Source organism: Chaetodon auriga, chromosome 5 (genome assembly GCF_051107435.1).
Source record: "Chaetodon auriga isolate fChaAug3 chromosome 5, fChaAug3.hap1, whole genome shotgun sequence".
NCBI classification, from domain to species: domain Eukaryota; kingdom Metazoa; phylum Chordata; class Actinopteri; order Chaetodontiformes; family Chaetodontidae; genus Chaetodon; species Chaetodon auriga.
The window spans coordinates 13,108,982-13,135,173 of record NC_135078.1 but is presented as its reverse complement, the minus strand read 5'-3'; the positions used below and the strand labels follow the sequence as shown (position 1 = coordinate 13,135,173).

Sequence of the window (26,192 nt, the reverse complement as noted above, 5' to 3'; positions counted from 1 at the left end):
ATATTGCTGTAAAAACACAAGAAATTTTGTACTTTTTATTTTTCATTTCCATTTCTCATTTTAGCAAAGTCATGTTGAATCCAGTCCCATCTCCTCACTTAACACACAATCAATATAAAGGTACTAAAAAAACAGAGAGAAAGTATTTGTGGATCACTGATTTTATTTATGGTAGAGGGAAGAATACCAAGAAGAGAAAGAACTGAAGACAATTTTCACCATTACTCTGACTAGATGGACACAAAGTCCTCCATCCTACTCCTGTTCTTTACTTTACAGAGATACTGTGCTTTTATTAAAGTTACCGTTACTCTGTTATCTCATTTTGTGCTGAATTTATATTGTATAAACTTTTCTTTTTGTGTTCAAAGCATGCATGCAGGAGTTTTCAGCTAGCATTAGCTAGCATCTCCCCTTCAGCTGCTGAGTGGACAACATTTGACTTCTTTCTGTGAAACCACGTTACCAGTAAGGTCAATTTATTTGATTTTCATGGCCACAGGATCGGCTTTCTACACAATCAACAGAGTAAGCTGTCTGCTAATTGATGTACTGTTAAGAACTCTTCTTTATCTTGTTGCATTATAGTTATATGAAAGTAATTCGGTTTTACCTATGTTAATCTTGTATCCTGACCAAAAACCACGGAAAGGCTTCAAATGCTGATACCACATTTCAGCACTAGATGGCAGCATTGGTCAATGTCACATGGACAACACATGAATGTGATAATAAAAACGTGTACCGTACACATATTGTGACAAGTTCATACTGGAATAAAGACATAATTTGGGACGGCACAACGGGACATGCTTGTGGTTTCAGTCAACTTATCAAACACATTTAGCCAGCGGTTAGAACAAGTGGAGGTAAATCAAAAGTAGGCAGATTGTTAAGATGGAAGAAACTGAGCCAGGTCTGTGTTTTAGCTTGAAATATTTAAGAAATATAAGTTGGTGAATTAGTTCTTGCGGGTTTATACTGACAGTTATTACCAGTATTACGAGTAACAATTTGGAAGGTAATCACGCATGCGCAGTCGTTGCTTAGACGGGACAGGGTTAGTAATTACGTTTCTATGGGCAGAGCGCGAGCACACCACCGGTCCTCGCTGCATAGCCCTAGTCAGTTAGATATGTATGTGTTTGTTAACTAACATGGGGCGACTAGTACAGAGATAGATCTTTAAACGGAAAAGCCTCTGTACGTCGTGTTTTTTCCACCGGAGAGCCCCCCTTCTCCGCCTGGCGTTTGCTTCAGCTGAAAACCTGCCGTGGAGCTCTTGTCACACAGGCCGCGAATCGGGTGTTGTTGCTGGGAGGAGACCATTCAGACTCGCCTCCGTGCTAGCATTATTAGCTGGCTATGATGCGTCGCTGCTGCTGGTGTATTTTCTACACAGCAGGCCACTGTAAAGCGAGGCAGGTCCTTGGATAATTGTTTACCCCGACGGAACTGAAGGGTGACTTGGAAATACACCACACCTTTCAAGGTAATGTCTTGCCAGCTAGCTAACGTCATTCACGGGGCCGATGAATGCAGTGCTGCTCCTGTAACGTTACAATACACACTAGCAAGCTAACGGTTAGCCGGTCCTGCAATATATTTGCATGTATAGCCGTTTAGCTAACCTCATGTTAGGCAAAAGAGTACAATGTCACCTAACGTTTGTTCCCTTGTTAATGACGTTATAATAATATCAGCATGCTAACGTTATAATGATAGGTAATGCAGCTAATCAGCAATTACCTACCATGTTCAACAATCTAGCATTGGGCCGAAGATGACGTTAAGATGGTATGGTAACACTGGGTTAACGATTCAGATAATTTAACATTAACTTCACCGAGGTTAACTTTAAGATGAGGTTTGAGGAATCATTCTGTAGGATCTTAGTGTGATATTATGTGTAAACATGTTTGCACTTGTTTCCTCACTCGCCATCCTATCAATGAATTAGACATGTTGTTACTGTTAATGTAAGAAATTTCAGTAAGAAATTTTTGTCCAGCGTGTTGCAGTCTAGCAAGAAAAGTGTCCAAAATAATGGAAACGTCAACGCAGAACATCAGCCTGAAGGGACAATTGAAAGTGAAAGTGCTCTGAGTTTGATGCAGCCCCTGATTAGAAACATCAGTCTGCATGACTTGGTGCAGACGGTCTTGATCATTTTCCGATTGCCTTGTATTTTTTCAAAACAAAGTTGCAAATTGCACAAACAACGGACAGAAAGATGTAAAGAAAGTCACTGGGACAGCAAATAGAAACTTCTCTAGGTTTGAGTCTAGACTGAGCAACTGCTGTCAAAGTTTTGTTGCAGTTTTGAGGTTTTCTCTCTCTGAGAGCAGTTAGCTTTATCACTAAGAATCCTCTTTTTATGGTCAAAATATATTTTCTGCAAGCAGTCTTGGCTCAAACAACTAATGTGATCATTTATTCACAGTAGGAAAAAGTCACAACATCAGATGTATTTTGCTCGTTGTGGATTGGTACAGGACCTAGCATGCTTCCCACAATGTACATAATGGCCAGCAAGTTTCATTCTTGTAGTCAGCACCGTTTGAAGTCACCATGGCCTCACTGTAGGCTAATTTAAGTACCAGATACTGCTTAGACAGTTTGCACTCTTTCATCAAGCATTTGACATAATGAGTGTGATCATGCTTGCGAGACTGCTACATTGGTACTTATGTCTCAACTACCAGATGTAAGCCTAATCGACCACTTAAGGGAAGATTAACAGCAGCACCCAAAACAGTATTTTCCTTGATGATCAACAAACACCATATGAGGATTTTATTTAATAATTTATCGAAGAATCACTCTAATAGAGCATACAGCCACTCGCACAAGCCATGCCAATGAGAATTGTGACTTGGCAGATTGGGGATGTTGTTTGGCTATATCCCTTAGCCGGCAGTATGATCAGTATAAATTTGACTGTAACATCATTTTTATTTTTGCCTTGAAGGATGGACGTTGATTTGTGTGCTGGCGGGGACAGTACCAGGAGAAAAGGGGATTTGACTGGAGTTGCAGAAGGCACAATGGACATCATACCATTGGAGATGTACGACTCCGCCAGAGCAAAAATAGCTGCCAACTTGCGGTGGCTGTTTGCCAAAGCCTATGGCATTGGTGAGTTATTTCATTTACATTCACGCTAAACAAATGCTAAGTACATATCTTTTTTAGATTTATAGTTGTCTGCATGGTTTACGTACTAAATATCAATATATCCTCCATTATGGACTAAATAGGTAGTGCGTTTGTTAGCAGAGAGTTTATTAGAACCTCAGGTAGCGTTCTCTGCATTTCGTTTTCCTCCTATTTACATAGTTATTTCAGATGTTTTTATTCCAACAATGGTTTACTCTTGTCCACACACTGACAGTCAGCATATTGTGAAGCGCTTCAGTAATGAAAAACTGACAGGAAAAAGGAAAGAGAAAGAAATATCTGTTGATGTGTGCACTCGAGCCAACACTAATTCACCCATGACATGGCAACTCAAGCTTCCCTCACTGACTCACCAGATCCACCCATTCTTGTAGGGTGGCCAGTGAGATTGAACCCAAATCAGGCTGAGTGACAGGCACTAAGGATTAGGCTATATTTGTTAGACTGTACTCAGAGCATGGAAAATTGTGATCTGTACTGCCAGTCATTCACTCCTTGTTGAGATAGTATCAGCATTAGTGACTAGGCCTTTAGGCCACATTTTCCTGTCGTTGTGGTCGCAACAGTCAAGATTTGAATAGATTTCAGGACTGAGATAAGTTGTATGGATTTTAAGACACCATGTAAGGATCCATTTCCGTCTGGCTGTAGAATTAGCTACTTTTAAAACCCCAGCGCTATCACTGCTTCTGCTGTGTAGTTGATTTACACAGGTCCGCTTTCTTTCACTGGACACAGTTGGTCAAGTGCGTGATGGGGAGAGCTATTAGTCAGAATTTTGGAAGGCATACCCACTCAGTTGCCAGTCTATCAAATACATTTAGCTAAAAAAAAAAAAGTAAAGCATAGGTTCCCAATTTTTCAAGTCTCATTCTTCCTGTTCAGAATGGTCACTAAAAACTCTCTTCTGAAGGTATTTTCAGTGTAAGTGAGAGGGGGACAAAAAAATCCACCATCAAGTTACAGTTTGACTCTGCAAGGCAAAAGGTTTGGGTACCCCTATAGATCCTCAGTGCTGCCGGGTTGAAGATGTGTGTGAAGGTCCATGTTTTACAATTTGAGGCTTCTTTGCAGCAACATCCATATCTGAAGCATTGTTGTCCACCACAACCTCAATGTTTTTGTAGATACTGAGCTTCAGGTGACTGTCGTTGCACCATGTGACAAAGCGCTCTGTCAGTCCTCTGTGCTTCTCTGTAAAAATAATCTCAAAGTGAAGACAGCATGTTTCTCACTGGAGTCATACGCATCAATATAGTGGTCAGTTCTATTTCGCCAAAAGCACTTAAACTTTTACTGAATTCCTCCTGAGTCCTCATTACTTATGAGTCTGAGCGGACATGAATGTAAACTGCAGCTTGACTGGTTGGCAGAGGCATACAACCATGGATTGAAGTAATTCTAGTTTTTGCAATGCTTTAGAGAGGTGCTGATTCACCTTAATGTGTATTTTGGTAGCTGTAGTTGTGTGGTGCTGTTGGGATTGTATTGCATCATATTGAGAGGTATTTCTGATATTTTTCACTGGCCTAATTGATACAAATGGGCTGGACAGAATATTAGACACTCCTCTTTGACCAAGATACAAAACGTAGATCGAGTGCTGTTGGATCAAGACGTGATTGGCTGTTATGTTGCTGTAGCCAGAGGATTTTGCTGAAACAAATTGCAGATAGACTGTCATCATCAGGGGCTCCAGCTGGAGAAAAATAATTAGGTCTTGGTGAAATAGTGTGACTGGTGAAACTCTACATGAGAGACTCTTGCCCGTCGTATCTTCAGCCAGCAAAGTGCTGGCATGTTTTCAGATTAGATACACTAAGAAGTATTATAGGCTGTGTTGTCCAGTGTTTGTGCATACCTACTGGCTACATTAACCATGAGAAAATGTTGGCCTAATTTTTCTCTGATAGCTTTCACTCACATACTAGATTTTTAACCTCTAAACTCAGGCGTGACAACAGAGAACATTCAGACTGTTTGGCAGGTGTTTAAGCATCAGCATCAGAAGATGTTAACATCAGGAATAAAATCACAGCATGCTGCTATTGTATTTACCTTTTCATTTGCTACACAGTGTCTTCTTATTGTAACAGTTAAGTGTTGTCAGTGTAAGCATCTAACTGATGCGGGAGTCTCATCGTTCACTGTTTTGCATGTCTGTCAGTGTAGTCTCTTGTCAAATCATCTGTCATTATTTCCGAGGCTCATACTAGCTTTCTTTTGTATTCTCCCATCTCTTATGTCTGTGGTCATTACAAAGATTTCCTTATGCCACTGAAGCATTCATTTTAAACAAATGGCACTCAGATGGGAGTTTTAATGGTAATCCAGTTTGTAGATGGAAGGGTATTTTTCTTTCAGTCCACTGTTTTGCTCTTAACCCTATTTGCTCAAAGGTTCATGTCTTGTGCTCCCATTTTCAGAGTTCATACCAAGGTTTGTAGGCATTTGCCCTTGTTCACAGTCTGTCATTGTAGGCCTGGGCTAACGATGGAATACATCATCTCTTTACAAACGAAAACAATGCATCACAGAGCAACTTGGGTGTAGATGCTGTTAAGTTACAATAGAAGTAACACATAAGCACCAAAGCTTTGGCGGCTCAGGGGGAGGCAACTCTCAGATGCTGCGGCCGTTATCTTCCTCCCATGGGAACTAGGCCCATTTGATTTTCACCCTATGGCTCATATGGCGCTCTGCTGCCTTGCTAAGTCTGCACAGTTGTTTGCTTGGCTCATGCAATGACTGACAGATACAAACAGTGCTTTGGAAACAGCTGAAATTACGTAGTTCCATTTTAAAATACATGCAGCCATGTTGTGATATAGAGGTTTGTCAGGGATTCAGGTGCATCTGGTGTGTATTCATCAGCACAGGTTCCTTGTGAAGTCTTTGACCGTGCATGTCTGTGTTTGTGTACACGCTCTCCTGTCCTACTGCCCTCTGCGTGTGCCACAGCTGCTCCCAGCCTGAGCGACAGACAGCCAGACACAACACTGGCGAGAGAGAGAGCACCTGTCATGATTTCAGGCCCAGTGCTGGTCCTTACTCTGCTCTCCCCTGCTTGAGATGATCGTGGTGTGGTGCTGGTCATGGTTGGCTGACCCTGCTGTAGCACATCTTGGGTCTTTCCTCATGCTCCTCCCCATCCCAGTTAAAATTTTGCAGCCTGGTTCCTGCTGGCAGGAGGGTGGGGGGCAGCTGCCACACGACATCAGTGTCTGTGGAATGAAGTCAAACGTGAAGTCTCGCCCCAGCCAGACCCCTTTGTTTTCATACACAATCATTCCCACTGTTCTAATGTGTTTATATACTCAGACACAGCCCTCCACGAACGACCCACACTGCTGGGCGTTATGCAGAATAGATTGATGCTGTTGCACAATGACATCCTTCTTTGCACCATGTGTACGGTGGCAGACAGCATATTGGTGAGGCCCGTGTTGTTGTAATGCATGTGGAATGCAGTAAACAGGATGGATGTGACCTGAGCATTAGCAGCCACTGACATAAGCGCTGCATGTTTAAATCTCAGTTCATACCTTTATGCTGTCTCATTCCTACATGACAACAAATCTTCATAGTTGCATGAGCCGGGAGATTTGATGCATCAAAACAAAGGCTCCTGATTGCTTCCTAATTACCTCATACTTTTACTGGATCATTATCGGCTAAAATAAAGACGTTCAAAGTCCGATCCTTTCTTTTCAGAAATTAACTGTGTTTTAGCCACCTCGGCTTGCGAGTGTTACAGCGCTGTGCTCCTATATCACAACCGAGTTCTGCAATGCAGCTTTTTCAGTGATATTGAAAATGGGATTGTGTGAATGTGAAAAATTGTTTGGGCTCAACAGTGCAATAGACTCTTGGATCAATTGCTAAGTTTGGCAAAATGCGGGCGGCACTCGCTGTTTCAATGCCGTGAGAATGACAAACATCGCCACTGGTAGGTATTATCAGCAGATGTAAATTAACGTTAATTCCGTAATTGGTAGTTGATGACAGGCCAAAAGTTAAGCTTATCAGTTTATGATTTTTGAACCAGAGTCTCCAGTAATGCTATTCAAGTAGCTCATTAAAATAAGTTTGACATTTAAAACTTAGTAGTCTAGCATTTTGTTTCAGTGTGTCAGATTATCCATATTTAATCAACTTTAACACAAACATAAGTAGCGATGTGTGCAGTTAGTTGACCAAGTTGACTAAACATTGCTACCCTCACTAGTCAGCATCAGAAATTCTAGTTGATAATTAATTTATTAATGTATCTATTTAAATTACAGGATAATGTACAATGTTCATAATGCACAGCGCAAAGTGCCACTCATTTCAGCAGCATTTGAAATGTGATTTGGTGATTGAAGAATGTGATAAACAGTTTCAAATGACTCTTATAATTAGTTGTTAGGAACATTCCTAAATGTAAGTATTGGATTGTATTGGGAGATACCCAGTGTTACACAATGGGATTGGGGCCAGAAAAAATTGATCGTTGTATTCCTACTTCCTAAGTTGCATCAGCAGTTGACAAGACAGTGATACGCCACATGATGAACTGGGAATAGGCAGAGACAAAAACAAATCTAACGTCAGGAGAGAGAGGGCAACACTTTGCCTTGTAGGAATTGCAAAAACAGCCTAAATGTGTTAGGAAGTAGGAAACCTTCCCCTTAATGTTTATGATCTGTGACCTGTCCCTAGTTCTGAGTAAACCTTTCATGTACTCAATAAATGGCCACATTCCGTTGTATTACTGGATTTGGAAATAATCGTAGACAAAAGCACCATTTACAAGCTACAGTTGCAGCACAATGCAGGGCAACACCACAAATTTGTACAGCTGACCGGAACATCACCACTAAATATGATATGATGAAGGTCACAAGAACAGCTGTATCCCTACCCAAGAAGTTATTGTAGGCATGTGTTCACTACAAAGGCTATATTTTTTTTTCCAGGATTTTGAACTGAAAATCTGAATCTGAATTCTCCAGACCTGGACAGCCTAAACTGACCCGTCATTTGTCTTTGCTAGTTCATGTTTTATAGTTAATTATTCTTTGCCAACACATTTTAGATACCTCTCAAAATCTAGTCTATTGCCTCCTCACTTGTGCAGCTCAAGATTTCTGCTATATTATCATCCACAAAAGCAGCTGCTGGAAGAAACTGCCTGCCTGCCTTCCTGTTTTTGTGAGCAGGAGATTGCTGATGAGTGGCTCCCTTTATCCCGTCAGCCAGAGCAGACACTAAGAACACATCACACACACACATACGGCTTATGCTGTGTTACTGAAGCTTAAGCAGAGTTCAGAACAGATTTAACAGAACAGCGTTATTTTCAATCACCACGCTGTTTTGTGCAGTGCAGGATTTTGGGCAGGTTTTGTGCATCATTTGAGACCTATTTTAAGCCTCAATGTGTGCTTTAACTTGCAGTATGTATTTGGTTTGTGCATGCCTGAAATCTTGCCCTTATATGGCTGTGGTCTCTGGTTTTGAGAGTGACTTCACATCGAAAGTAACAGAATCTCTTGTGCAGGACATTGTTTTCTTTTCGTTTTTTGTGGCTCCAGTGTTGTTACATTAGTGCTGGCAAAGTCCACTATGTCACCTGAGAAGCCTGCTCTCACTGAGGACTCTCGTAAGGATCTCTTTCCCAATGTACTCCTGAGGCAATAAGCTGTGACTTACAATTACAAATGGCCATGTTTGCGCCAAGTAAACTGAAGCAGGCATAGAACAAATATCACATGGAAAGCGTGCTTAGCATTCCTGTAGCCTGCTGACGCTGTAGAAGATTGATGGGTTCAGGCTAAGGCAGGTGGAGATGTTGGAGGCCTTAAAGGTGCTTGCAAGACACCATGACTTCCCTGCTGCATCATAGAGTATCTTACAATGTTATTTTGCCAGCAAAACCACATGTCTGTCTTCAATTTTACTATTTTCCACAGCAATGCCACATGGTTCACCTGACCCCTCTCTCCATTGCAGACCATATTCCAGAGGACTTAAGGGACCCATTCTACACAGACCAGTATGACCAGGAACACATCAAGCCGCCTGTCATCCGCCTGCTGCTGTCCTGTGAGCTCTACTGCCGTGTCTGCGCCCTCATCCTCAAGTCAGAGCAGGCAGCGTCTCTTCAGTCCCACCTGTCTGTCATCCAGGCTCTGTCCAGGAAGGGCATATATGTTGTGGAAAGTGACGATACACCCGTCACAGATGGGGACCTGGCCTGTATGCCCATCAAAATGGTGAGTGGATGAGGTTGGGATAGATAAGTTGATGGTCACCTGGTGGGTATCATAACTGATATCCTGAATTATAATAAAAATTTTCACAATCTCTGTACATTAATTGACTATTTCAACTTTAGCTGAAGCTCTGCAATTACAAGTGAATTATGCTGATATGTTTTTTACTCTTATTGTTTAACGACATATCCAAGTCATTATGTTGAGTAGTTATTACAAAATGTAATTTGTAGCACAGCTTGACTGTCAGAGAAGCAGGAAACCAGGCCAGAGCTATAACAACTTTGAACATTACCTGTAACATCTACGGCTCTTCCTGGTTCTGATGTATTATCTGACCACAGTGAAATCAGTGGAAGAGGCTATCGTTTTTATCCTTGTTCAGCAGGACAATCATTCTCAGCCACAGGCACTCGAGACACTCGGAATTGTCTCTCTACTGTGCTGAGTAACTTTAAAACCTTGTGAATAGGCAGAAAGGTTATTTGCCATTGTTTCCCATCATACGCTGTGTGTACGTGAGCTTCGGACATGTTTTGCTACTCGGCTAGGTGAAACAGTCAACAGCTGATTTGACTGAACCCTTATCAGTTTTCATTCAAATGACGAGGTGAAATTTGACTGTTACTCATGCAGTCGTGAGAGGGCTTTCATGCAAGATACAGCTGTGATTAGAGTTTGTGGTGTGATTGTGCTATAGCAGTGTTGGCCAGACTGATTTTCATTCTGAAAAACACTTTATACAGTTTTCCACTTGGTCTTTTTTAAATATTGTCACTAACAGCTGAAGTGAACAAATCTGAACTACATTAAAAGACTAATATGATATAGGATTTTGCATAGTCAAACATTTGTTAATTCCTTATAGTTTCCATAGTATTAATTTTGCCCATAATGCACAGCTGTATAGGTACCATGACCTTGTGTTCCAGAAGACCATCTTTTAATGAGATGGCATAGCTTTATCTCTCTACTGCAGTTTTCACATGTGGAGCTAACTGACATTTTGTTAGAAACATCACCTTCTTACTTATTTTCTGAACAAAAAAATGTGCGCAAATCATGAAAATAAAAAGGAGGGATGTGCTCTCCTTGAAAAGTTTAATCAGTAACATCAGTGTTAAGAGAGTTACTCTTGAGCTAATCGAATGGATTTTGTCTGTGGTATTTTTCTCGTTTACATTTTTGCAAATCACTCAAGAGCATTTGGTGAATGCCGGCCCTTGAAAATCTTCCCCTTTTATCCTCGAGTGCCCAGTTCAGATGTCTTTTATTCAGCTCTGCTTTCTTGCTGTTCATTAGTTTTTTTCTGGGGAACACATACATATTTTGACAGAGAAATTCTGTCCTTTCATTCAGGAAACTGATGGTTTGGCTCTGCTGACCCTTGGTGTAGTCATCACACGTGTAGTATGAGTGTATGAGAGCTTATAATATTTTCACAGATCAGCTCTTAAACAGGTTAAATGTCCTCGATGTGTAAGCTACATCCTCTACGTCATCACCTAAACCAACAGCACTATGTCACAGAGCAATGAATGAAGTGAAGAGCAGCCCCCGCCCTCTGTTGCAATGAGATCCGATGTCTCACGATTTTCACCAGCAGCAAGTCACACAGGATACAATGAACACCAACCAGCTCACTTGCTCTCAGCTGTCTTCCTATCCCTTTGTTACCATGGAAACCAGCAGTGGTGTTGAGCCTCCTCTCTGCAGGCTAGCTAGTCAGGGATGTGTGTCTGCTTTTCCGGCTCGCGGCCTGACAAAATAATCCACACAGGCCTGTGTGTAAGCAGCCAGACACAAAGCCCTGGTGAGGAGATGGAAAATCCTGAGCAGGACACTGCTTATCTCTGATGGACTGTTGGACAGCCCCCTTCCAGTGTGCTGACTTGACAACCATTTGCACAGCAACAGAATTTGTGTGTGTGTGTGTGTGTGTGTGTGTGTGTGTGTGTGTATGAGAGTGTGAGAGTGTGTGAGAGAGAGAGAGAGAGAGAGAGAGAGAGAGAGAGAGAGAGAGAGAGAGAGAGAGAGAGAGAGAGAGAGAGAGAGAGAGAGAGACTGTGTCTGTACCTGCAGACAGTTCCTCTGCACCTTGTCTGGCTCTTGGGGCAACAGCTGGGGCTTGTAACACGTTGAGATGCTAGCCATCCTCTTGAGTTAAACTTCTGTGTGTGTGTGTCTGTGTTTCTGTGTTTCTGTGTGTCTGTGTGTCTGTGTGTCTGTGTCTGTGTCTGTGTGTGTATGTGTCTGCGCACACACGTGCATCTGTCTGCCTGTTAGGAGCACACACAGCTCAGGGCAACAGCAGCCCCTGCTCCCCATGGGGCTCCTCGCTGAGCTGATGAAGGGCAGAGTCAGTGTTTGAGGAGAACAATAGATTGAAGAGCACATCATGCTTTTATATTTGCCATTTTGTTTATTTACTGAACACTACTTATTGACACTTAGTGCTTAATGCCAGTGCACCTTTTGTTGAGCCCTTCAATATTTGTGTGTGGCAGTAGTATTCTTATGGAATTTAGTATTTCTATAATCTGTACATAATGTACATATGCATAGTTGATTTCCTATTCTATATCCTGTGTACTCGTTATCCCGACCCTTCTGTGCCAGTTTTCTTTTTTGGTTTTTGTAATACTTGCTGGCTGTAACAACTTAATTTCCCCAGCATCGGATCAATAAAATCTTATCTTGTCTCATCCATCATAGAAAGTAGTTTGATGAGTGTTGTGTATCATGACTGGTAGCAACAACAGCATGATCTACCAATTTATCTAAAATGGCCTTGCTTCTTAACTTGTCCTTGAGTCAGAGGCCGATAGCTTCCTTTATGCATAGTCTTCATCCTTTCTTCATGTATTAACTTTTCCCTGTCTTATATACGACTGGGAGGTAGTTTTTTACTGTTGTTGTCTGTCTCCATGTAGGTCATGCTCTGGTGAAAGCTCTGAATAGCTCTCATTCGTTATGTTAACGAGCCTAATCTCAGCACTTCCATCACCAATTGGATTAGGCACATTACACAAAGCACTGACTGACGATGGCATGTATGTATACATTTGTTCTGTGATTAATTCAGATGCCTTAGTAACAGACATTTACATACAGTGAGGTTTAGAAAAGGGTTTTGCCAGCAGATTTATCAGTATATGACTGGTGTTAATTCCCACCCTGGCGATCAAGAAGAAAGATTTTTACTGGTAGGCAGGTATTGGGCGATTTGGAACAGGCATACCCCCACTGGGTCAACTGATTTCATTAGGATAGAGATTGTTTTAAAGGCTGGACACCCATTGAGCTGAATGAGAGGTTTCACATTTAAATCAACTGTGGTAGGTTACTTAAAGCTGCACTATTGTTTGGGAACCTCAGGATTGTCCCACGTGACCTCTGAAGTAGACAGTTTTCTTTTTTCTTGGATGGGAAACTGGGGGAAATTCCAGTGGAATTGAATTGTCCTCTGTTTGTCTTACTCCCTCACCCAGAGTGCTCACATGCCCATGATCGATGCCCTGATGATGGCGTACACAGTGGAGATGATCAGCATCGAGAAAGTGGTGGCTTCTGTCAAGCGCTTCTCCACCTTCAGTGCCTCCAAGGAGCTGCCCTTTGACCTGGAGGATGCTATGGTCTTCTGGATCAACAAGGTTTGAAGACACAAGCAGCGCAGATACAATAAAAGAAACACAGCAGGACATTAAAAAAAATCACACTAACAAGGTTCCATACATGTGTTACTGAGCCTGCCTTTTTGTTCCCTAAATGTGTAGATGAGAATAAACCCAGGCTGTTTCACACTGACATTATAGTTGGCTTGTTTTCCTGAGGTCTGTATGTCGCTGGTTCTCAGAGATGGGCCAACAGATAAGGAGTGCAGATCTGGTGCACACACAAACGGTTCGGGCTCATGTTGCACTCATGTTTCAATTGGTTAAAGGCCTGAGGCAGTGAGAGACATGACGCAGTGTGTCTATTAATCACAATTATGTCCCATCACTGTTTGGCAAAAGGAAAGTGTCCATTTGTCATGAACAGTATTTATTCCCCCATGGGTCATTTTTCCTAGTTAATCTGTCAGTATGTGGTTTTGTGTATAATTTTTTGCACCTGCAAAACAAAAGACTGCAGACAGAGAAAGTAACAGCAGAGTGTGTACATGAAAGGAAAAGTCATTACACACAGCAGCGTGCCCTTGTATTTAAAACAATTCCATTTAAAGTCAGACTAAAACTGAAACTAATGTGAACTTCCTGAACTCTAAATAACCTGGTTTCCATTGCTAAAGAGATGACTATTTGTAACATTCAGACATATTTGTGCTGTGAGGAAGACCTGTCTTTTGTCTTTCTGTCTACTGAGCTGTCAGTCTGCTCCAACATCAACACATGCACCAAAGAAGAAAGAAAGAAAAAAACAGATAAAACAAGTGAGCCAGTCTTCCAAAATAAGGTTGAGGGTGGGGGAAAAACCTTATTGCAGACCTGTTGCATGTACTTGCAGATTTACAGTAATGAGGTTACTACACATCATGCAAATGCTTTCTTCAGTTATCTGCACAACCTGGTTTCTCTGAGTAATCTGGTTTTTCAAGTTCATGTAAACGTCCTGAATATGTCATTATTTCGTCTGCAGGTGAACATGAAGATGAGGGAGATTACAGAAAGGGAGCACAAAGTCAAGCACCACCCTCTGGAGTCCCCCAGCCACCAAAAGGTAAGGGCCCTTACAGTGTCTTCCAGGTGCTTCTTTCACAGGAGAGAAATCCTGAGCCAGAATGGCCCTCTAGTTTCTGCCAGCATCTCCATATTTGTGGCTTTTGGGGACTTTTCGAGGTAACTCCTTTTTATTGAAAACATTTTCCTCATTAAGGCGTCATCCAGGTGGGCATCAACACCACTAAATTAAGGCTACGGCAGGATCCTTCGTTGTGACAAGGAATGTTTCTCCCTAATGGCATTTTAGAGTTGTTTTGACCCTGCTTTCTTTTTCTCTGTTTAAACCGGAAGCAGATCCAATCCTTTGTCTGTGACCTCTGACCTTTTACTCTTTCTGCTCCTGTTCCTCATCTGCCCTCCCTCCCCTCTCTTATCCCTGCAATCTGGATAGTCTCCCTCCAAATGGTATTGGAAGCTAGTCCCTGTAAGTTGGATGCCAGCCCCAACCCTCCCCATAACCCCATTTTCTTCGCCCTCTCCCCCTTGCACGCATAGTTCTGTGTTGATGTGCGCGCACACTCCACCATGGCTCATTCAAGCTCATTCTGTGCTGCTTGTAGCCAGTATGTCAGCAAGGGGGAGAAAGCTGACCGTTACTTTTTTGTTTCCTTTTTCCCTTGTGGCAAGTATACCACACAGGTGTAAGGTTATTCCGACCTTTGTGAAGTGTTAAAATATATTCTTTTAGCTCTGCAATGTGTGCTATATCATTTCAAGCTCAAGGAGGCCATGTGGATTCGCTGTGCGTGTGTGTGGTATTTGCTTGCCCACTGAGAACAAGAGCAAATCCATGCATACACCTTCCTTTGCTTTGCAGTCCCATCCTTGGCCACCTCCTCTCACTGATCTGCTTTGTCATTCCCCCTCCGGTCTCTCTCTTCTGCTCTCACACACTCCTCTGTGCCAACAGTCCCCTCTGACAGTGTCCCTGCTCTTTGTGTGTGTGTGTGTGTGTCAGCCTGATGTCATGCACGAGCTGGCCCACTGCATGCTGGAGCCAGAGGAGCTCTCTGAAGCGGTACAGTGTTCCCTCTTACTCAGGAGGAGACTCCCTTATGTAGATCTCTTTTTGTAGTAGAGCTTCTTAAGTGTGGTTGGTAGTTTCTCCTGTGACTTGTGACAGAAGCTGCCTCAGTGCAGTTGGAATAATTTAATGGAATGGCCTCCTGACAAACTGTAGATGCACCAGAGTGAGTCTTAAGAAAATGTTGTCGTGCTGTTAGTAATTTAGATAAAATCTTTTTAGCTGCTCGGCTGTCTTGTGTTGTCTGTGACCTTTTTGATTCGTGCATGGTGGCTCATAGTTTCACAAAACCTGTGCGAGGGTTTGGCATGTTTGATAGGTTTGTTTTTAAAATAAAGTTTTGATCTCTATTAGGGTTTAATTGTAACTGAAATCTGTATTGGCTTCTTGATCTATAGCCCGATAAATACATGATGTATTGGCAGATTGTAACTTTTTTTAATATAAATCTTGATTGAATTTTAACCAAGATTCATACTGAGCATGACAGTTTAAAAATCAACTTGTCATTGTTCTCGGATTGACAAATCATCTAATTGTGTGTTTCTAATTCACCTCAGACCTGGTTTGGTATATCTGTACCAAAGTTGTTTTTTTTTTGTTTTTTTTTAATTATCAACCAACATAAAGACTGATATCGATATTTAAGCAATAAGATACTTAGCAGCTCTATCTACTGCTGCATCACGTGACGCAAATATCTTGCACATCTCGCTGTACTGGAGAGACAGCAACTCGATCTGCACCTCTAAATAACTCTTCGTAATTTTCTTTATGCCTCTTTTACTCGTGCCACAGAGAATATCAGGTTGGTTAGTCACTACATTGGGAGTGGTGTTCCCAGCATCAGGTGAATATCTGTAAAGTCATGCAGAAGCGTTTGGAGTTAGAAGCAGCAGTACCAGTCAGTACAATCTGCTTTGGCATCCTGTGCAGTCTATATTTACACATGCTGCTCCAAATCACATGTAGGTCTATAGTTTCCATTTTTAGCTTCTATAATGGGTCTACCTGACTTTGTAACAATGTCTATAATTTGATTTTTTAGGTAATTTGTGCATATTCTAATCGATCAGTGGATTGTGGAAACTGAAATAAATACTGAAAATACCCACCCTTGCCAGCTGTATAGACTATATATCTAAAACTAATGCATCTGGGGTGAGTGAGTTTCTCCATTAACCACACACTCATTCTGGTAAGTGGGCCAGTGATTACCCCACTTTCCCTCCTAGTCAGCTGACTCACGTTGCCTAATTTGACTGGACTACTGATAGCTGCCTTCCCAAGTCCAGAGGAAGGCTGGCCATCCCCTCTGTGTTGTTCATATCACTGCTTTAACACCTCCACCTCCATCTCCTCATCGTTAACCAGGTCTTCAGGGTTCTCCCTAAACAAGATTTTGCCATTCAGCATCATTTTCTTTTGGAACTTACACTAAACTCGCTATTGATCAGTTGAAGAGGAATATCAGCTCATATTAGAAAAAGAAAAAGGGAAAAAAAAAAACCTCATCTTTCGCTTTGAAGCTCCTTGGGAGAACCTTGAGCCATTGCTTAAATTGATAGCCTTAACTAGAGCCAAAAACATCCGTGACCAATACATGCCTTGACTAGTTCAGACGGGAATCTCACAGAAAAAGAGGTTTGTACTTGTGTGACACTAGTCATCGCATTTAGGATGTTTTCTGATGTGTTAGTGGTTGGTAGTCCCATGGTGGTGGGTATTGTTGTTGTGACTTTTCTTCTCATCAAAGCTCTCCTGTCCCCCTGGTGGTTAGGTACGGTATCGTCGGGAGCACGCCTCAGGCCGACAGCTGCCCTTCTTTCCGCTGCTGGAAGACCTGATGAGGGATGTTTGTGACGGAGCTGCACTGCTCACAGTGGTCCACTGCTACTGCCCAGACCTCATGAAGCTGGAGGGTATGCCATGCTTGCATGCACACTCCCACGTTCAGTAGCTACTAATTATCAGTTGCCCTTGAAGATATTTTTTCGGAAATAGCATCAGGCTTTCTTTGCTAACACATTGAATTTAATATCCATGTGTGATACTATTTTTGGCACTTGCACATGGCTTACTGTCCCAGTCCAGTCAGTGTGACATTTATAGCCATCAGGTCATTGAATTTTGTCCTGGTCTGACCTGCTCTCTGCCTGTCCGATCAGATATTTGCCTGAAGGAAGTACCCTCCATCGCAGATAGCCTGTACAACATCCAGCTACTGAGAGAGTTCGCCAACGAATATCTGAATAAAAGTTTCTATCTGACAACGGAGGACATGCTGTACTCGCCACTTGTGCTCAAGGTACTAACACGGATATACTGTGTTTTCATACACATCAGGAACAAAATGTACGTTTAATCATGTAGCACAAGAAGCCAGCCATTATATTAGGCTGCAACAGAAACTGCTGTATTTTACTTGCTTAACAGATTTTTATGTTAGGTGGTGCTTTATGACAATCACAAGTCTTTTTAACATGTTTCTTGTGCTCTCTATGCAGCACAATGTGATGGTGTTCATTGCTGAACTCTTCTGGTGGTTTGAGACCGTCAAGCCAGAGTTTGTCCAGCCTCGAGATCTCCAAGAGTTTAAAGATGGTAAGTGTTGATCATGTGATTCTTACACTCAGGATGCAATGTGAAAATATCACATTGGTGAAATGCTGACAACGAAGCAGCTTTTAATGTTACACAATACGCAGTATACTGTATTTAAACCACATAGTTTAGCATCGGGAAAGTTACTGAAAACATGAACTTAACTATTCAATTTAAGCAGTACACAAAGATGCAAATATGACCATGTTTGTTTGTGCCCATCTGTCCCAGTCCTTCAACATGGATTAAATAACTGTAGTTACTGAGAAAAACTCACTTACTTACTCTACTTATTAGTATCTCATTGATCAAGAAATTGCTATATTTTGTTACTTTTTGGTACTTTGGAACAAAATGTCACATTTCCATCATTCGAAGTTGCATTTGAAGATTTGGAAATAAATCCCTGTCAATGTCCAAGGTTGAGCTCTTCTATTGACAGTCAGCATCAGTCACTGTTTATTGCCATCATCAACACCTCTTTCTCAACACCTCTGTCTTGCTCCTCTCCTCAGCTCGAGCCATAGCTCAGCCCAAGAGTGCCCGCCCATCAGTGCCTATCTCCAACGCCACCAAGCGCAGCTTCTTGGCCAGCCCTGGTGTGGCTGATAACCAGAGCAGCCCAGAAGTCTGTAACAGGTACTTCCTGCACCCTGAAGAGTCTGACCCCCTGTAAGTCTTCTCTCACTTTCCTTCTCATTCCGCCTCATCATGATCCTGTCTACTAACCAGTTACAATAGTCCTACAAGGGTGGGTAGATATGCAGCAGTGTCTGACCTTCATTCTCATGTGCCCTCCACCTCCAGCCCTTTGTCTTCTCTCTCACCAAATTCACTAGTGATTTGCACAAAGTTGTCTCTCTGTCTGTGTGTGCATTGTCAGCAGTTGTGTGGGAGGCTGAAAGTTAAAGTTAGCTGTCTTAAAGTGTACAGCACTGTCGGTTAGGGGTTTTCATGCCACTTTTCTTGTCTGTTGTGTGGTTAAATATTTGGCTGTTACTGTGCCTGTGTTGGATGATATCTGAATGTTTTTGATTGGGGGAAAATGTCTTGGGCCTAACCTGTTCACAGGGCTAATCTAGTGAAAACCCTCTGCATGTCTGCTCTGCTAATAGTGGTTGAAAGACAGTTATGATTTTGCACATCTGCTAAAAAAAATAATTATTTATTGTTTTTTAGTAAAGGGGGTCCAACCTTCAGTCCTTCCCACCCACTCCTGCCCCTTCGACAGAGGCAACAAAAGCAAGGAGAGGATGTTGCAGGTACGGAAAGCACTCTTTACACCTTAAATATTCAACTTGTACAACCACAATTCCACAAAAGTTGGGGCGCTGTATGAAACACAAATAAAACACAATGTGATCATTCGCTAATCCTTTCAGACATACACTCAATTGAAAACAGTACAAAGACAATGTATGTTAATGTTTTACCTCATCAGCTTCATTGATTTTTGTAAATGTACGCTTATTCTGATTTTGATGCCTACAGTCTGTTTTTATTTATTTTTTACACAACTTCCCAACTTTTGTAGACTCAGGGCTGTATGATGGTGACCAGCAGCTGTCTATACCTATTCATGGTGTGTGTTTGTGGTCAGGTCTCAGAAACCGCTCCAACTCCCTGACTCAGATGGACGGACAGCCCCGAGGCTCTGTTCTTGCATGGCCCGATAAAAGGCAGAGGTACCTAATGTAGTTAAAAACCTAGACAAAATACTCTTTCCTAATCTAATCTAAAAGAAATATTTGTGCTCATGTTTGATTTGGAAAACCTTTTTTTTCATATGGCAGTCCGTATGCTGCTTTGAAGATGATGCATTTTAGAGGGCTTTGTTTAAAATCTGCTTATAAAACTGATAATGAAATATTTAAATTGCAGTGAATGCAAATATTCTGGGGTTACATGTGTGGCGCTTGTGTTATTCATGTTTGTCTGTTCGTAAGCATGTACATATTTATCATTTATATGGCAAAGATTATGGTTGTGCATATTTGTGGAGCAGCAGTGATTAGTCAATGAACTGGTGAATTGAAAGAAAAACAAGTTATTTTTATGTATTATCTATTGTGGAAGTATACAAATTCCATATATTGTGAGCTGTGTATTATTCTGACTTCATTTTTCATTTTCTCCTTCCACAGACCACTGTCCACACTGAGCCCCTACATGTTTCATTCAGCCACAGACAGTGATGCAGACATAGCTTCTGGTGACAGTGTGAGTCTAGCTCGCTCCATAAGTAAGGACAGCCTGGCGTCCAACGTCATTACCGTCACACCCAAACACCAGACCTCTGTCCACCAGCCGCCACAGGCCGCCATACGCAAAGTCAACGGCCACGGCCTCATGGGAAATGTCAACATTGAGGCAGAGGAAGAAACTCTGGTGGCAGTTGCCAGGACTGATGGTTCTGTCACCCCGAAACGGGTTGAAGGGCCACAAGCAACTGCCACAGTGGGACCCAAACCTTCGTCTGAGTCCAAACCTGCACCAGATAGCTTTTACCTAGAACCACTGATGCCTGCCGTGCTCAAAACGGCTAAAGAGAAGTCTGTATGCCTAAACAAGGAGGAAGAAAGTGGTGAGGGGCCCCGCTCTTCAGGAAGGGGTTCTCTACGCCGAGGAGATGGATCGACATCGGCCGTTCGTAGGAAAGCGCCCTGCAGCCTGAATCAAACCTTTACCCCTTCAGGTGAGGAGGAAGACTTGTCAGAGGAGCCTCCACAGGCTCAGGCAGGTTTCAGGCCCATTGTCACCAGCAGTGTGGACCCTTCGTCCAGAGAGCCAGCTGGGGGTTTCTACCTGCATTCAGATTCTGAAGAATCAAAGGCTGGCCAGGGCATGGACGCTGAGCTGGAAGACCTGGATGAAGAGGAGGAGGATCTGGATGAAGCTGTTACTACTAAAGACCCCAACTGGCCCAGGAAAGCCTTTATTGAGGAAGATGAAGAAGAAGAGTCAGCCAAACTCCAAGAGGACATGAATGTGAAAGAGCACGAGGACAAAGACTTGAACGGTGGCAGCGGTCGGTCCAGCCCCTGTCTCAGTGCTCACTCCCAGGCTAGCAGTATGGCCAGTGGCAGTGTGCGCATGACCTCATTTGCTGAGCGCAAAGCCCAGCAGCAGCGCTTCGGCAGCAACCACGACCTTCGCTCCAGTGCCTCCAGCTCCCAAAGGACCACACCAGATGGATCAGAGAGCAGCGGACCTCTGACTTCCTCCTGGAAGCTTAAGAGAGACCAGAGCCCCTCCTCACCCTTGGGAGGATACTCTCGTACAGGTGACGGAAACGGTGGTGCCAGTGTACTGGCCTCTGAACTTGTCCAGCTTCGTATGCAGCTGGAGGAGAAGCGACGTGCCATTGAGCACCAGAAGAAGAAAATGGAGGTGCTGTCGGCGAGGCAGAGGCAGAAGCTGGGAAAGGCGGCTTTCCTGCACGTTGTAAAGAAAGGTAGCGGCAAGAGTGACACATTACCAAACCCACTTAAAGCTGACATCCCTAAAGATGAGCTCAGTGGGGGGAAAGGACCATCAAGTAAAGATGATATGTGTGTGGATGCCCTGAGGGGGGACAAAGAGTTGGAGGGAACCACCCCGTCAGGTGCCTTAGAAGCAGACAAGAAAGGGAACAGTGGAAGCTTCTACCTAGAAGAAGAGTTGGACCTGAATGAGTGCAGTCGCTCCATCGAATTGCTGAACGACGCCATCGGCAGCATCCAGCAGCAGATGATGCAGCTGTCACTGCAGCAGGAGATGTTGATGAAACAGAATGTACAGTCCCCCCCTGGTGCAACTCCACCTCCTCCTGTCACCAGTGACAAAAACGGTGACTCTAAGGCGGGGGCAAGCTTCCACTTTGTGGAGCACCTCTCCGGCACAAGCACTGCCCCCACCAGGAAACCCCCCAAGCTAAGCTCAGGCCGTGGCTCCAGGTCCAAGCCATCAGAGCTAAAGATAGCCAAGGAGCAGAGCCGACAGGCCTCAAGGACCCTCACCCCCACCCAGAGTGGGTCAGAGACATTACCACACCCAAGACAGTTAGCTGGGGGCAGGTCCCCCAGGACCGAGTACCCCGACAGCCCCAGAAATGCCACAGCAGTAGATACAATCGACAGGCCAGGCTCTGGCCACATTCGGAGCGCCACCTTCCGGCTTCGCGACGAGGCAAATGTGCGACTGCCGACCCGAGTGGACCTGACGGCAGTGGTTGCCTCAGAAGTGTCCTTTGACGAGTGCCTGTCCAGCACCGTGAGAGAGACAGACCTTAATTCTTCAGACGGTTCAGGGAAAGAGAACGTACCATCAGAGGAGGTGCAGCGCAGCAAAACCCACCTGATTGAGGTGGATCTGTCAGAGCTGAAAGCCGCTGAGGATGAGGAGGCTGCTGAGGACAGAACTACAGAAGGAGGTGATGGAGAGCAGAAGTCAGTCATGGGCTTCTTCTTCAAGGTAATGCCTTTGCATGAAAATACAAAAATTTATTTGATGTATCTAGTTTTTATTACAGTGATTGTCTAACTTGCATTGGTCTGGTGAACAGACAAAATTATTGTATTTGTTAATTTCTGCACTAAATGTCAGATTAATTACTTTAAGATACAAATAATGTCTCAATATCTTTTTATATGTTGTAGGATGAGCAGAAGGCAGAGGATGAGCTTGCTAAGAAGAGAGCAGCGTTCTTGCTGAAGCAGCAGAAGAAAGCTGAGGAGGCTCGACTCCGTAAACAACAACTAGAAGCAGAATCAGAGCTCAAACGAGACGAAGCGAGGTAACTTATTTCACCGACATCAGCACTGGATTCACCTTATTCTTCCAACAAAAAGCTACAATTCAGTGTTTGGTTTCTTTTAGACGGAAGGCTGAGGAAGAGCGCTTGCGTAAAGAAGAGGAGAAGACACGGCGGGAGCTGATAAAGCAGGAGTATCTGCGGAGGAAGCAGCAGGAGATGTTCGAGGAACAAGGCCTCGTCAAGCCCAAAACGCCCAAACCGAAGCAGAAACACAGACCCAAGTCTGTCTTCAGAGAGGAATCCTCCAGCGATAATTTCTCCAAGGGCTCTTCTACATGTGAGATTGTCAGATCACTTGTTTGGCATTCAGCTGTTACAGTTTTCTTTACATGTGTCGGCTTGGTGCTCTTCATTTGTTTTTGTTTTTTGTTTTTTTTCATCTGAGCTTTGGGCCACATTGGCTGACTGCCAATTATTTTTTATTGTGCCACAATAATTATTTGTCCTACAGTTATGAATACCACAGTCATACTGACTTGACTGGAATTCCTCTTTGAGCTGCAATCATCATATGAATTTATACAGAAAATTACCTATTACATGAAATAAAACAAACTTCTACAAACTACCTCAATGAAACGATGTACAGGAGGAAAGCCTGTTCTTCATTAGCGCTGTCATAGTTTTATATTATGAAAAGAATTTCCTCTTTCCGTACTTAATTGAGTTATGAAAACTATGGTGAGTTTTGATGTGCAAGATTTTGGATACGTGAATTATATTTCCTGCTTTATAGGTGTCTGACTTGTGCTTTGAAGTTTTTAAGTGTCCTCTCTGTTTCGATTAGCTGACAACCTGAGCAACGCCCAATCAGGCTCCAGTCTGTCCCTGGCCTCTGCTGCGACCAACGAGGCCGACAGTGTCAACTCTGGAGGGGCTGGCTCCCAGCGGTACATGACTCACAGACTGTTCTTTTAATGTTTAAGATTTGCAGTATTTATAGTATTTTCTGTTTTTAAACAATAGGCACTGTATAATCCTTATTGTTCACGATGTCTTCCAGCTGTGACTCTGTGGAGTCGTTTCCAGGCAGTCGTAACAACAGTCGCACTGCAGAGAGAGACTGGGACAATGGCTCCACGGCCTCTTCCATCACTTCCATGGCTGAATACACTGGTAAGTTCACAGATTTCATTATGTCTCACCTCTCTTAACAGATACATTACTATGATGTCAGAGCTGTGGTTGTGTTTGTCCATTAGTCAGTGACAAAAAGATCAGCATGTCAAGCCTGCTTTCAGCACGACACAATAACCATGGCCAGCCATTTTCACTGTTTTGCTTGTCATAATCTTCAGCCAGAGTGGCTCTTTTATGATGTAGACGTGTTAGCTGCAGTTAATTTACATCCCCCTCTTTTTATGTGTGACATAATTCTTCTGCGGCCTAACTGACTTTTCTCCTTTAGGTCCGAAACTATTCAAGGAGCCCAGCGCCAAGTCGAATAAGCCAATCATCCACAATGCAATCTCGCACTGCTGCCTGGCTGGCAAAGTCAACGAGCCACAGAAGAACCAGATCCTAGAGGTCCGTTCTTTAGCACACATGCACCAACTTGTTATCTGCTAACTTAGCAACATGGCAGATGACTCTCTCTGCTCCATTATTGTGATACAGGCGTAGGAGACTCTTATTTCCTCCCTAACAGCAAAAAACCTGCAACACGAGTCTTATCAAAAAGGGTATTCCTACCACTCTAATATACCTCAGTGTTACATTAATGCCATATTAATAACTTGTCTTGCTTGTGTTTGACCTCCTTCCCCACTAGGAGTTGGAGAAGTGCGAGTCCAACCACATGATGATCCTGTTTCGCGACGGCGGCTGCCAGTTCCGGGCTCTCTACTCGTACTTCCCCGAAACCGAAGAGATACAGAAGCTGACAGGCACGGGACCCAAGAGCATCAGCAAGAAGATGATCGACAAGCTCTACAAGTACAGCTCTGACCGAAAGCAGTTCACCGTCATCCCCGCCAAGACTGTGTCGGTCAGCGTGGACGCACTGACCATCCACAACCACCTGTGGCAGGCCAAGAGGAGTGCTGTGCCAAAGAAAAGCTCGAAATAGCGGGCCGGATTTTAAAAGGCCTCTGTCATCCAAATCATCTTCTCCCCATCTTGCTTGTTTCCTGAATAGACTGCATTGACGCCCACAGCCAAGCTCGCCACCGCACTCGGCGTGGAAGCCTGCATGGGAGAGGCTGCATTTATGGTCGTGGTCACCTGTAGGTGGACCAAGGAAAAGTTGTGTGTGTGCGTGTGTATGTATGTATGTGTGTGTGTGTGTGTGTGTGTGTGTGTGTGTGTGTGTGTTTCACAGGTGGTTTGAGGAACTGGTGCTTGCAACAAAAAGAGGGACGGCGGCTGAATTCGCTTCCTCTCCCTGTGATCTCAGTGTGATCTGTTCAGGTTTGTTTTGGTCCGGCTCTGTTTTTCTACGACGACCACGACTCAAGCATGTGGCTTTTTTTGGTTTCCTCCGTCTCTCTCATATGTGGTGGATGTATTTATTTATTAGTTCAGCACTGTCACGGTTGAGAGCTCAGCTGCAGCACTAACGTCCTTCCTTCTCTCCGGAAACGCCTGCTTTGGTCAAATTTCGGACAAAAGGAGCGGCGACATTGGGGCATTTCTGACGCTCTTGTCAGAAACTCCAAAGCAAGGGACCTTTGTACAACCCTATAGGACTGTCGGGCCGCTCCGCTGCCCCGGCAAAAACCACAATCTCTTCCTGCGTGGACGGTCGAATCTGTCGAATCAGGCTGGCATTGCCGACTTTGCCTCACCAGGGATCTCCAAAAACCTGCTGCTCTGAACTGTCCTCTTCTTTTGTCACGGGGGGGAGCTCCTCGGGTCTCCCTCAGACATCCGTTGGCCTTTCACGCATCGTGGTACTATCGTCTATGTATTCAACCGCTTTTTAATCTAGACGCTGATCGTGTAGCACTGGATATGTGTCAAGCAAAAAAAAAACAAAACAAAACAAAAAAGTTAACGACGGTCATTTTAAATACTTTTATTTGTTACAACACCCTTTTTCTCAAGGGTGTCAAAAGTGGGTGAATGATAGGTTTTGGTACACAAATGATGCTTTTTTTTCTTGTTTTAACTTTTTTTTTTTATTATTATTATTAAAGCGATGTGTTATAGAGTCTGAGCTGATGTTATGTGTTTTCATCATAACGGGAATTCTCTGATGTTTAGAGCTTAGCTGTGTTTCCTCTCTCCACTGGGCACTCTTGAATTGTCCTGTATTAAGGTGCACTCATGAACACTTGTCGACGGCTTCTTTCATGCAATGTAACTCCCCCTCCTCCCCCTTGAACTCCCCTCCCTGAGTGTTTTTGTCGGCCTGTCCCATTTTTAACCACGAGAGCAGCACACACACATACACACACACACACACACACACACACACACACACACACACGCACACACTCTTGTTGTGGAGAGTGTTTTCGTGCTGCTCTGTAACCGGTTCAAATGACAGTATTTGATATATTCGCAAAGGGATTTGTGTGTGCGGGCGGGCGGGCGGGCGGGGGGCTGTGGTTCAGTTATGTACCAACATTAAAGAACATTCCTCCCAGGTGTTGACAAACACTGCC

At 43.5% G+C, this 26,192-nt stretch overlaps 1 protein-coding gene across 5 annotated transcripts; it reads left to right on the top strand.

The window, feature by feature from the left end:
- Positions 1–1,035: 1,035 nt before the first annotated feature.
- Positions 1,036–26,192, top strand: camsap1b (calmodulin regulated spectrin-associated protein 1b). 5 transcript variants are annotated; one of them, XM_076730426.1, is made up of 19 exons: positions 1,036–1,492; positions 2,972–3,138; positions 9,178–9,440; positions 12,932–13,093; positions 14,079–14,159; positions 15,120–15,179; positions 16,966–17,107; positions 17,354–17,493; positions 17,693–17,789; positions 18,305–18,428; positions 18,969–19,051; positions 19,390–19,474; positions 19,934–22,241; positions 22,427–22,563; positions 22,647–22,861; positions 23,372–23,474; positions 23,588–23,700; positions 23,993–24,111; positions 24,356–26,192. In XM_076730426.1, the coding sequence occupies exons 2-19, from the start codon at positions 2,973–2,975 to the stop codon at positions 24,650–24,652; spliced, it is 4,695 nt and encodes a 1,564-aa protein (XP_076586541.1). In that variant the 5' UTR covers positions 1,036–1,492; position 2,972; the 3' UTR covers positions 24,653–26,192. The 5 variants fall into 5 exon arrangements, with proteins under 5 accessions (XP_076586541.1, XP_076586539.1, XP_076586543.1 ...); XM_076730424.1 differs by having other exon boundaries at positions 18,305–18,461; XM_076730428.1 differs by lacking the exon at positions 15,120–15,179 and adding an exon at positions 14,553–14,585.